The following is a 13900-nucleotide window of genomic DNA, read 5'->3' on the forward strand; positions in this document are numbered from 1 at the left end:
CCCCCAAAATATAATGTTTCCACCTCCATGCTTGACAGTGGGGATGGTGTTCTTTGGGTCATAGGCAGCATTTCTCTTCCTCCAAACATGGCGAGTTGCGTTAATGCCAAAGACCTCAATTTTTGTTTCATCTGACCACAGCACCTTCTCCCAATCACTCACAGAATCATCCAGGTATTCATTAGCAAACTTCAGACGGGCCTGCACATGTGCCTTCTTGAGCAGGGAAACCTTGCGGGCACTGCAGGATTTGAAACCTTCATGGTGTAATGTGTTACCAATGGTTTTCTTGGTGACTGTGGTGCCAGCTGCCTTGAGATCATTAACAAGTTACCCCCGTGTAGTTTTGGGCTGATCTCTCAGCTTCCTCATGATCAAGAATATCCAACGAGGTGAGATTTTGCATGGTACCCCAGATCGATGTCGATTGACAGCCAATTTCTATTTCTTCAATTTTCTTACTATTGCACCAACAGTTGTCTCCTTCTCACCCAGCATCTTACATATGGTTTTGTAGCCTATTCCAGCTTTGTGCAGGTCTATGATCTTGTCCCTGACATCCTTATACAGCTCTTTGGTCTTGCCCATGTTGTAGAGGTTAGAGTCTGACTGATCAATTGAGTCTGTGGACAGGAGTCTTTTATAAAAGTGACTATGTAAGACCGCTGTCTTTAATGCAGGTAACGAGTTGATTAGGAGCGTCTAGCTAGTCTCTAGGAGCCAGAACTCTTAATGGTTGGTAGGGGATCAAATAGTTATTTCTCACTACAAAATGCAAATAAATTTATATAACTTATACAATGTGATTTTCTGGATTTTATTTTTGATATTCTATCTCTCAATGTTAAAAATTAACCTACCCTTAAAGGAAATCTGTCACCTCATTTTTCGTATATAAGCTGCGGCCACCGCCATCAGGGGCTTATCTACAGCAATCTGTAATGCTGTAGATAAGCCCCCGATGTCTCCTGAAAGATAAGAAAAACAAGTTAGATTATACTCACCCAGGGGCGGTCCAATGCGGTCCTGCTCTGATAGGCGTCGCAGGTCCGGGTCCGGCGCCTCCCATCTTCATACGATGTCGTCATCCTCCTTGCTTCGTGTTGCGGCTCCTGTGCAGGAGCCATTAATCTGATATCTATGGTCCATGATCTAATCTCGAAAAAAAAAATGTAGAAAGAAGGCTTGAAATAATTTGTTTAATCCCTGCATTGTTCTGATTTCAGGGTTACCTTGAAGAGTTGGTCCGTCTGAGGGAAGTTCAGCTCTCGGATTCTGGGACTCAGAACAAATTGTTACTTCAGAGGATTAAAGATATAGAACTGAACCACAAACTGGAGAAGGAGCAGCTGGAGTACATCATTGTGGAGCTCCAGGACCAACTGTGAGTATCTGAAAAAATGTCTTAAAGGGAATCTGTCATCAGGTTTCGGCCACCTAATCTGAGAGCAGCATAATGTAGAGAAATAGACCCTGATTCCAGCAATGGTTCACTTAATGAGCTGCTTGCTTTAGTTTTTATAAAATCACTTTTATCAGCAGGAGATTATCTCTAGAGGACTAGTAAACATGCTGCCAGGTAGTCCAGCCTCGCCCCCAACACTGATTGGCAGCTTTCTGTTTGCACTGTGCAGAAATGTGCCAATCAGTGGTGTGGGTGGGGTTATACATAGTTCAGCATTTAGAGAATTGTTAGATCTGCAGCAGATAAAACAGGGATTTTAGCAAAACTGCAGCAAGCTGCCCAGTAAGTGACACATTACTGGAATCGGGGTCTGTGCTCCTGCATCATGCTCAGCTCAGATAGGGTAGCAAAAACCTGCCGACATATTCTGTTTACAAAAAATTACCCAAGGAGAAGCCATCCTGATAAAAAAAAAGCCATAGTTGCCTGCAGAATCGGCCCTCTGCTCCACAGCTGCTGCTACTGGAAGTAATGATATCACAACCACCAAAAAGTTGACCACTGAGGCCACAGATCGGCCATGCTGTAGGCGGAGGGGGGAAACTTATCCTTTTATCAGGACGACATCAAATTGGTAACTTTAACAAAAAGCTCAAATCCCCTTTAATCTTTATTCAGTTGTTTTTCTCAGTCCTGTGAATGGTGGGCTCCACTGCTGTACTCAAACTGGGGGCACAGGGCCCCCATTCTCGTCACAGTTCGGACCCCCAGCGATCAGACACTTGTATCCTATTCCACTAGGAAAACAGAATTGTTGATAAATGTATTATCTGACACCTGGGACCCCCAGCAAATCCTGAAAATGTTAACTACCTCGCCATTCAGATGCGGCACAGGACCCCCGCTCTCATAGATCGGTGGGGGGCCCATTTGTTTTAGCTCACGTGAATATCTAGAACGGATACAACTAGAACAACATCTCGGCGGTGAGAAGCAGTTTTGCTCCCCTGGTTTTCAAACCGCTGTGCGTAACAAGAACATTTATTTTCAATAACAGCAAGCAGAGATCTTACAAATGGTGAGAAATTGAAGAGCGGAGCATGCAATGATTGGGACTGATCTGATAAAAGGTGGAAATCCTTTTCAGTTGGTGGCGCTGTGCCGCAATTTTATATTTATTTTTCTTTCTTTTATTGACATTTGCTTTACAGCAGTTTTCAGTGCTCTTTTGTTTAGTTGTGCAGCATAAATGGTATTTTCCTGCATTATTATTCTTTGTATGTTATTGCAATTATTGCAGCGAGTTACGGTATACTTTTGGAAACTTTTTTGTCACTTGTGGACCATTATTATACTTCTCAATCGCTTCATTTCAGGCACTGAACACACTATATACGGTGTATGTGTATATATATAAGTATATACTGTATGTGTGTGTGTATATATATATAGTGTGTGTGTGTGTGTGTGTGTGTGTGTGTGTGTATATATATATATATATATATATATATATATATATATATATATATATATATATATATATATATATATATATATATATATATATATACACAGTACAGACCAAAAGTTTGGACACATCTTCTCATTTAAAGATTTTTCTGTATTTTCATGACTATGAAAATTGTACATTCACACTGAAGGCATCAAAACTATGAATTAACACATGTGGAATTATATACTTAACAAAAAAGTGTGAAACAACTGAAAATATGTCTTATATTCTAGTTTCTTCAAAGTAGCCACCTTTTGCTTTGATGACTGCTTTGCACACTCTTGGCATTCTCTTGATGAGTTTCAAGAGGTAGTCACCGGGAATGGTCTTCCAACAATCTTGAAGGAGTTCCCAGAGATGCTTAGCACTTGTTGGCCCTTTTGCCTTCACTCTGCGGTCCAGCTCACCCCAAACCATCTCGATTGGGTTCAGGTCTGGTGACTGTGGAGGCCAGGTCATCTGGCGTAGCACCCCATCACTCTCCTTCTTGGTCAAATAGCCCTTACACAGCCTGGAGGTGTTTGGGGTCATTGTCCTGTTGAAAAATAAATGATGGTCCAAATAAACGCAAACCGGATGGAATAGCATGCCGCTGCAAGATGCTGTGGTAGCCATGCTGGTTCAGTATGCCTTCAATTTTGAATACATCCCCAAGAGTGTCACCAGCAAAGCCCCCCCACACCATCACACCTCCTCCTCCATGCTTCACGGTGGGAACCAGGCATGTATAGTCCATCCGTTCACCTTTTCTGCGTCGCACAAAGACACGGTGGTTGGAACCAAAGATCTCAAATTTGAACTCATCAGACCAAAGCACAGATTTCCACTGGTCTAATGTCCATTCCTTGTGTTCTTTAGCCCAAACAAGTCTCTTCTGCTTGTTGCCTGTCCTTAGCAGTTGTTTCCTAGCAGTTATTTTACCATGAAGGCCTGCTGCACAAAGTCTCCTCTTAACAGTTGTTGTAGAGATGTGTCTGCTGCTAGAACTCTGTGTGGCATTGACCTGGTCTCTAATCTGAGCTGCTGTTAACCTGCGATTTCTGAGGCAGGTGACTCGGATAAACTTATCCTCAGAAGCAGAGGTGACTCTTGGTCTTCCTTTCCTGAGGCGGTCCTCATGTGAGCCAGTTTTTTTGTAGAGCTTGATGGTTTTTGCAACTGCACTTGGGGACACTTTCAAAGTTTTCCCAATTTTTCGGACTGACTGACCTTCATTTCTTAAAGTAATGATGGCCACTCGGTTTTCTTTACTTAGCTGATTTTTTCTTGCCATAATACAAATGCTAACAGTCTATTCAGTAGGACTATCAGCTGCGTATCCACCAGACTTCTGCTCAACACAACTGATGGTCCCAACCCCATTTATAATTCAAGAAATCACACTTATTAAACCTGACAGGGCACACCTGTGAAGTGAAAACCATTCCCGGTGACTACCTCTTGAAGCTCATCAAGAGAATGCCATGAGTGTGCAAAGCAGTCATCAAAGCAAAAGGTGGCTACTTTGAAGAGCCTAGAATATAAGACATAATTTCAGTTGTTTCACACTTTTTTGTTAAGTATATAATTCCACATGTGTTAATTCATAGTTTTGATGCCTTCAGTGTGAATGTACAATTTTCATAGTCATGAAAATACAGAAAAATCTTTAAATGAGAAGGTGTGTCCAAACTTTTGGTCTGTACTGTGTATGTGTGTGTATATATATATATATATATATATATATATATATATATATATATATATATACATATACATATACATATATATATATATATATATATATATATATATATATATATATATATATATATATATATATATACATACATATATAGATAGATAATATACACGACAGGAATACATTTTCTATTCATAAACCACATTGCTTGCAGCCACCACTAGAGGGAGCTCACAGAGTACAGATTTATACATCTGGGCTGCAGGCAACCAGTTTTTTTTTTTTTTTTTTAATTTAATAGATTCTTCTGACAGTGGCATAATTAGAAACCTTTGATTCCAAATAAAAATGATCCAACGGAGTCCCCAACTATCACTGCATGCTGCGAGAATTCTCCTATGATGGCACTTGGGGCGGGCAGTCATGTAACTGCAAGTATGTGATTTTCATACTTTCCGCGACATTCCAACTAGACGTGTCATGCCTTGCTTAGTGCAAGCGTACATGTCTAGTCGGCACGTGACCGGAAGTATGCAAATCTCATACGTGCGGTCATACGCCAGCCACCCCGTCAGTTTAGGGGGTATCGTGACTTCCAGTATTTGGAGTATAGCTAGCTTAGTTAGTATAACCTGGAAAACCCCTTTAACTGCGTAAAGGGAAGCAGGGCAGATCTGTAACAGAAAACGTCAACACTTAGAAATATATATTATCAAATTAAACAGGTTTTTCACTCATTTTCAATGGACCAGTAGTAAAGGGGTTGACAAAAAAAAAACAGAAAGAGGTGTTGCCAGTACAAAGACCTAATGCCGCAGTGGCGGCTCACCAAGACTGGAAGGGGCTGACGGGCGGGACGTCATCGCCTCAGTACCAGTTTCACTGGAGTGGCGGGGATTTTTTGGGGCCTAAAAAGCATTGAATGTGGTTATAGGTAAATAGAAAGTAGAATGTATAACCTTGCACACAAAAAAGTGAATGAAAAGTGAAGTTGTCCATGTTCCTGGAGACTTGGCCGTGCTTGGTATGCAGCCGGTATGTGGTCTACGACTCTCCCGATGGCTGCAGCCCATCTTTTATGGTCTCATCTTGTGTTTGTGGACTTATGAATTGGGCCGGTTATTGTTATTTCTTTGTATAGGATGTGGGAGTATTTGTCTGCTTAGTAATTATCTATCAAAAGTCAATTTCCTTTCTACCTCTCTTTAAACGATGTTTCATCTTCGCAATTGGCCTGGAGGGATGAATGAGCACCGCCGCGTTATCATCGAAACCCGCTCCGGATGAAGAGAACAGGACGCAATGTTAGATATATAATCGACTTTATCTACCGTGAAATAAATGTACGTCCGAGTCCTCGCCTCACAGTGGGGGTGACCACCACAAATAAGAGAGATCGCTCATCTCGCCATAGGCGCCGAATGGCATACAAATCGGTATAGTGACAAAAATAAATGCCCCTTTCTCGTATTGCATCTTGGTGTGGCCATGTTTTTCCAATGCTGTTCAGTTCTTTTAAAGGGGTATTCCATGTCCCCATAAGGCCTATAACTATAATATAATAAATCACAAGACACTTTTTAAAGTTTGGAATAAATGGCCGTGAGGTTTTATTTTGAGTTACAAATTCCATAAAAATTAACTAAATAACCAATAAATAATATCCATAAGTTTATAATTCCAAATTTCCATCAACTTCCATAAACCAAATCCACCCAAGGTTGGGTGATTTTTTACCCCAAGAGGCCAAGGATCAAAGAGCCGAGGCCCCCCCCAAACCACACAGCCATTTTTCGATTATATTGCCCATGTTAAGATTAAATATATCAAGTCCGATATCGGACAAATGAACTAAATCGTTTCTGAACATCCCTGGCAAAAAACCCTCTAAATCTGTATGTCTAAAAGAAAACCCAGAAATAAGAGGTAAGAACTTCTTCATGGAAAAATTAACCCTCTTCCGGATCTTATCCAAAAATGAAAGCTGAGTACATTGCCAAGCACGCCTGGGAATGATTTCCGAAAAAACAATACCAGAGATTGGAAAAATCTGTCTTAAATAAGTAAGATCTGACCGAATAGCGGCCAGAAGGTTCAAAGTGTTGATTCTTCCTAAATCATTCCCAGCGAGATGAACTATAATTAAATCCGGGTGAGGGAACCTCTCCAGACAACTCTTTACCTCAGAGACTAAAGAAAGCCAATTCAGGCCGCGAATGCCGTGCCAAAAAATTTGAACTTTAGAAGAATGGAACGACAAATTCTCAGAATATGATCGAAGGCTGGCCCTCTTCTGGGCCCAGAAGACAAATGAATGCCCAACGATCCAAATAACTGTAGAATATAAGAGAAATAAAAATTAATCGGGATATAAATCAGGCCGAACATAAATTCTGAATCTTTTTGATTCCCATCTACCCATTCTCTTGATTTTATCGTCAGATAGGCCAGCTCTTGAGGCTTCCGTAGCCGCACCAATTCTGAAGAAATGGGAAGTAATTTTGAGATGACTTTTACCCAAAAATGCCAAACACTTCTTTAAAATAAAACTAAATTGGAAAACCGTCACCGGGGAAGAATCCCTATGAATAAAAAGGGAGCCTTCAGCTGGGGGCCTAAACATGATCCCTTTGGATAGATTAGTTACAGGACAAATTCTAGATTCAGGAAACGAATTCAATCTTAGCTCCGCTCCTCTCGCGAGTTGATCCGTTTTAGACTTCCTGATAAACAGGAGAAGAAACGATTCAAAAAATTTGACATCCGAAAGCAAAAGCGGGGATGAAACAGATTTTTTGGCTGATACTACCTCACCAACCCTTAGGGCCCCAAAAAAGGAGATAGAAAATATGGAATTAAACAAAAGCGCTTCTTCAAAGTTTTTACAAACATGTATAAGGGCAGAACAAATGTCAATCAATAAAGAAATAGAAATAGGGCACCTTGAATCCGGAAAAAACCTTTCCCTTTTCAGCCCTTTCAAAAATTGCTTTACTGAGAAAAAATCCGTCAACGCAGTCCCGCCATGCAATTTTAAAAAGAAAGAGACTCCCGCAAAGCATTTGGCTACTGCGGAGTAAGATAATCCCTGTTTGACCATGGACTCAGCAAATCTTAAAGCCGAATTCGGGTCAGGAGCAGAGGCATCAAAACCAAAAAGAGCAGAAAAATTGACCCATTTCCTCCATGCGGCTGAATAATCAGCCCATGATCTGTTAGATAAGGAATTCTGAATAAAATAGGGAATTATATCGGAATCATGTCCTGAATTGAAAGGGGGCAATCGTACACCTCTTTGTCTGCCAATGGAACCTGTAGATAAAAATCAAACCACTGACGCCGCAAAATAAAATCAGTTAAATGACTAGCTTTACCATTTCCTGAAACTGCTTTTAACCAAATATTGCAGTTTAAACACTCCAATACCAATTTTCTCAGAATCTTTGATGCAACTACATTCCTGGATGACAGTGTATTTATTGAAAAAACTACTGCTTGATTCCTGGAATATAATAGAACCCTGGAATTTTGTAAACCACGGCCCCATAAGCAAATACAGAGAAGGATTGATACCAGTTCAATAATAAGAGGGTTTTTGTTTAATTCCCTAAAAACCCAATTGACAGGCCAATTCCGGGATATCCAGTGCGATTGAAACAAGCAGGCCACCCCTAGAGTGGAGTCTGCAGAAAAAGCAAGGGGAATAGAATCTGAAGATACAAAAGGGGATTGAATAATAGATCTGCCATTAAAACCTGCTAGAAATGCTAGCCAGATTCTTGCGTCCTCTTTCATATCAGAACACAATCTGATATGAGAATTGGGAGAAGAATGCCCTTTAGTAGCTTCATAAAGCGACCTGGAAAAAACCCTTCCAATTGGAATGACCCTTAAGGAAAAATTCAATAGCCCAAGCAGGGACTGAAGTTCCTTAAGAGTGATTTTGTCCTTTGCCAGTAAGTTTTCAAGAGAACTACGAAGTTTGTCAATTTTCTCTTGAGGCAGGACGGTTTCCATTTTTACCGAATCGATTATGATGCCCAAAAATTCAATGAGACAAGAAGGGGCTACAGTTTTCTCGTGGGCAATTGGGATTCCAAAAAATGAACATAATTCAAGAAACCTAGAGAGAGTATTTTCACAAGCCGAAGAATGGGCTGGGCCAACAAAAAGGAAGTCATCTAAATAATGTAAAATACCCGCATTACAACCGCTAGACTCCAAAACCCAATGTAAAAAACATGAAAAATTTTCAAAATAAAAGCAGGATAATGAAAAACCCATGGGAAGGCATTTGTCAAAAAAGAAACAGTTCTCAAAATGAAAACCCAATGAATTAAACCCATCCGGATGAACAGGGAGAAGTCTGAAGGCAGATTTAATGTCTGATTTGGACAAGAGGGCATTAGGACCGAATTTTCTAAGCAAATCCAATGCACCATCAAATGAGGAATAGGTAACAGAACACATTGTCTTGTCTACCTCATCATTCAGGGATTGGCCCACTGGATAAGATAAATGATGAATCATCCGGAAAGAACCCGGATCCTTTTTGGGAACAATACCCAAAGGGGATAAACGAAAATTTGAATACGGAGGGGAGAAAAAGGGGCCGGCAACTCTGCCTAGTTCTAATTCAGAAAAAAAATTTTCCCTAGCAACATCAGGGAAGTCATTAATGGATGGGAGATTTTTAACTAAAACACAACCGGAACCTTTGAATTGTGGAACATGAAAACCTAAAGAAAAACCGTTAAACAGTAAACTACTGATCTCCCTGTCTGGGTATTTGCTTAGACAGTGGACCATGTTTTCCAGCTTCACTGGCGATGGGGCCCTTTGAAATTGATTCTTTAGAAGATTGCTGGGCAGCCTGCTTCTTAAAGCATTTGGACATGGGGTGGGGATTCCCACAAAACGAACATTCATGTCGAAAACGGCAATTATTGTTCCACTTACAGGAAGAATCATTATAAGCAAAACAAACGCCTTTTTTGCTGACAGAAGAAGAAGGCTGCCTAGCAACAGCATTCCTCATAGGAAGCATGAGATTGATCCATAACCCAATGTCTTTAGAGCCCCATTTTAGCTCAGGGTGAACTGACAGCTTATGTCTAAAGGCCTCGTCATAACTGAGCCAAGCAGAGCCACCAAAGTTTTTATAAGCTTCTAATATGATGTCAACGTGTTGGAAGAGACGACTACAAAGGTGAGGTGATTTCTCCCCCAACACAGAAGCATATATAGCAAACGCTTGGACCCAGTTATTAAAAGACCTAATATTACGCTTAGGGTCATCATGATCAGATTTGTCATCTTTCTTCTCTAACTTAGGGGGGTGATCCCTACTTGGCAATAATGAAAATAGATCAACAAATTGATTATTCCAAATGAGCTCCTTAACTGAGGGGCTCAAATGGAATCCCAGTGGAGAAAGCTCACATGTTAAAGCCTCCTTGAAAGGATTCAAAGGAGGTATACCAAGGGCAGGAGCTTCTGGGCAAAAAGGAGCAGGAGAAGCTGATGCCCGAGATAAATTACTAGCCTCGCCCAATGCTTCGGCTACTACAGATTTAATTAAGTCTCTTAACTGATTCTGAGGGACAGACAATGGGATATTAGAAGTCTCACCCCTCGCAGCTTGGTCGTCCGGTCTTCTTCCTCCTTCGCAGCCTGCGCTCCAGCCCGCAGAATGGGGCGAGCGCGGCCGCCTGGCAGATCCTGGGACACGAACCTCCTCTTCATCCGACGACAAGGGGGGCGGAGCGGACCTCGAGCCCCGTGCAGTAGATGCAAGAGCCGACCGGGTGCCAGTGGAGAGGGGCACCGCAGCGCTTTTACGGCCGGTGCCCTTTCTGGCTCCTCTGGCCGCTCCTGATGACGTGGACGGAACTCCCAGCCGATCTCCGAAATCCCGCGGAGGGCTGCGAGACTTCGACGCGCAGCTGCGACGTGACTTCCTGCTTGTAGATGACATTCCGAGCCCGGATGCCGCAGGAGGCGGAGCAGGTGAGGAAGCTGCCCTCTGCCTCCTGGTCCTCGCTGGAGAGCTCTCAGGTGCCGGGGCTCCAACTTCGTGCCTTGCCTCTGGCGTCGGAGGTACTGGAACCGGAGGAGGAGCGATGGCTTCGGAGGCTGCTAAAGGAGGTTTTATAGCCAAGCAGCTCCTCAGCCAGTCCTCCCCGTCTTCCTCCCCAGCTCTTGATAGGAGTTCCTGCAGAAGCTTCTCCATCTCTCGATGAGGTCTCTTCTTTTCTTCAAGCGCCGGCGAACTGAGTATCCAACGCCGGTGCACCGGTATATATAATAGCCAAATCTGCCCAGCAACTGATTGACAACCAATCAATCATCAAAATTTTAGGCGGGCAAAAAAGCCAGACAGAACCAGATCTGGCTGCTTTAACATGAATACATAACCAAATCTGCCCGGCAACTGATTGACAACCAATCAATCACGGGCAAAAAGCCAGTCAGAACCCAAATCTGGCTGCTTTTACATGGATAACGGCAAAAAACCCTGACCTTAATTTGACCCCTAATATCCATAGTATAGAAATAAATTGCCAGGCCTATGTGGACATGGGACCCCCGCTATATTTCTGCTGTCTGAGCGGGGGGGCTTACATTCTCTTATTAAAGTCCATATAGGAGAGTATAGCCGCCGGATCGGAAGTAGTGACGTCGCGACCACCAGTGACCTGACCACAGAAACCACTAATAGTTGGGTCAGGTGACTGGTGGATGGGAAGCTATTGCTTCCGTTCTGATTTCTGATGGAGACTGTTGGGTCGCGAGCGTTGGAGCCGAGAGGTGGATTTTGGTGCTAGGTATGGCTTCTTTTTTTTTTTTTTTGTATTTTAAAAAGATGGCTTCTTTTTAAAATTGGGTTTGTGCTGTGATAATCATTTGCAGTCGGGTTAATGTAAGGCTCTGTACACACAGGTGTTAGTCCGGTTTCTACTGAAAGTCATTACGCAACAGATCCACTATAATGGACCTGGTTTTGGAAACATTGGGAGCCATGACACTAGAGAAAGTCGAGCCTAAACCTGATGCTTTACAAGTGTATTGTAATGTAGGTCATCCCGAAATCCCACATAGTATATAGCTCTGTCCTCATCAGATTAGAGCCACCTGCCCTACGTATTGGTTGGGAGTATTGCCAGACGTTGTACGTTGCCCAAAGAATCCAAAATGCATACCTTTTATGGTATATATTTTTTGAATGCCTCTGCTTGGATAACCACACTTAACTTTTCTTTAAAAATAGAAGCTTTGCCAATGTATAATCCTCTGACTGAGACCAAACTGGAGCTTTTGATCCCCTCGTGGTGAATGGAGCTCTATGAATACGGTAGTGTTTCCCGACATGTACCCCAAATGTAGGGCTGAAGGTGATGTCCACAGAGTCAAAGCGGATTTGTTTTATTTTGCCTTTTACAATGGACTTACTCTAAGTCTGAACTTTTTAAAGGGATTTTTTTGAGGAGTGATATGCTACTTTAAAAGGAGTCTGTCAGCAGAATTTTGCTATGTCATCTGAGATGACCATGATGTAGGGGCTAAGACTCTGATGTGTCACTTACTGGACTGTGTGCTTTTGTATCAAGAAAATAATCAGTGTTTTATCAGCAGGTGATTATCACTACATGACTATTTGGTTCCTGCCTCCTAGTCAAATCACGCCTCCACAGAAAACAGCTAATCAGTGGTGTGGGCAGGGTTATACAGGGCTCAGCATTCAGAGCTCTGCTAGATCTGCAGCAGAGAAAACTGTGATTCATTCACAACTGCTGCAGCCAGTAAATGAAGTAAAACATCTCTGAAATCAGGGTCTGTTTCTCCATGTCATGCTACTGTCAGATTACATATCAAAAGCTTGCTGACAGATTCCCTTTTATGTATAGGATGCAGTGGTACTTAGTGGTAGAGTGTTTTTTGTTTTCCACTCAAGGATGATGGGAGGAATTCAGAAAATAGACAGTAGTTGGTTAGGTAGCAAACTTGCTCACAAAGAGGCAACATGGCGGTACTTTCATACAGTAGTCTCTCTAACCGGGAACAAACTACACTGACTCAACTTTGTATTTTGTTCCTCTGTGGGTGTCTCAATAGGGTAGTGCACGATACATAGCAAGCACTCCTCACCCCCACTACATTCTAGCTAGGATGCAGACTTTTTTTTCTGTTGAGCTTTGCAGCTTTCTTTAGTCAGCCACCTTTTATATTCTTTGTTTCCAGGGGTGTGGGTGCACATTCTCATGCCGATCCCATGTTAACACTGTGACACGGCCATGTCCCCAACAACTTGGCGCAACCATCACTCTTAATTTGAAGCACCTTAGACTTCCTACCGGAAACCAGTGCAATCTTGCCAGACATTATCTGACCAGGAATTTTCATTCGGTTGCATCTCTTATTATTATTATTATTTTTATTTATTATTATTATTCATTTTTATAGCGCCATTTATTCCATGGCGCTTTACATGTGAAATACGGGGCAAATATAGACAAATACATTAAACATGAGCAAAATCAAGGCACACGGGTACATAAGGAGGGAGGACGCTGCCCGCGAGGGCTCACAGTCTACAGGGGATGGGTGAGGATACACTAGGAGAGGGTAGAGCTGGTTATGCGGCGGTTCTCTTATTCGATGTTCTTCACATGGTGGCACATCTGTCCTATTTCAGTCTCGGCAGCACACATCACATAGCAGTATTGAATCGGCATAATATATACATCGACCTATAATAAGGGAATACAAAACCTAAAATTACACAATATAACATATGCAAAGATGTGGCGTATGCAGAATAAATTAAATGCCAGGAACTATCTCCTTCTGGAAGGAGATGGTGGACTCATTTTGAACCTTCTTACAACCACCTAGTGATCTACTCTCCCACTTAGGATGAATATTCCTGTATATAAGAAGTATTTGAATGATGAAGATTCCGGGCCAATAAAACGCTTAACCTTTCATTCTGAAAGTTCCACATAGAAATGTTTCCGACAGCACTTTATCTTGTCAGTGCCACTGATTGATTCAATGTATTTTTATTTTCTAATGTCTGAGTCATCCAGGTCTAAGAAGCATTTCCATTGTATGAATGGACTTTATTCTCAGTGGTTGAAGTGCGTCATTCGGGAAATGGTTGTTGCCAATGGATTTTATTTAAGATTTCAGAAAACGTTTTGTGAAGCCCTGCTATAGAAGATACATAGCATGCTGAGTGTAACCCAGGCCAGATTTACCAATAGACTTGGTAGGCCTGTGACTATAGACAGTCCTGTGG

The 13900-nt window shown here is 42.0% G+C and overlaps 1 protein-coding gene across 5 annotated transcripts in view; it reads left to right on the top strand.

The window, feature by feature from the left end:
• RUNDC3B (RUN domain containing 3B) overlaps positions 1–13900 on the top strand; it is a 198573-nt gene that overhangs the window by 123891 nt on the left and 60782 nt on the right. For all 5 annotated transcript variants that reach the window (XM_077268261.1, XM_077268262.1, XM_077268259.1 and 2 more), the window contains one exon: positions 1227–1384. In XM_077268261.1, coding sequence (XP_077124376.1) covers positions 1227–1384 — 158 coding nt within the window. The remainder of the gene's footprint in view (positions 1–1226; positions 1385–13900) is intronic.

The sequence above is a fragment of the Ranitomeya variabilis genome, chromosome 6, assembly GCF_051348905.1.
Source record: "Ranitomeya variabilis isolate aRanVar5 chromosome 6, aRanVar5.hap1, whole genome shotgun sequence".
Lineage (NCBI taxonomy): Eukaryota > Metazoa > Chordata > Amphibia > Anura > Dendrobatidae > Ranitomeya > Ranitomeya variabilis.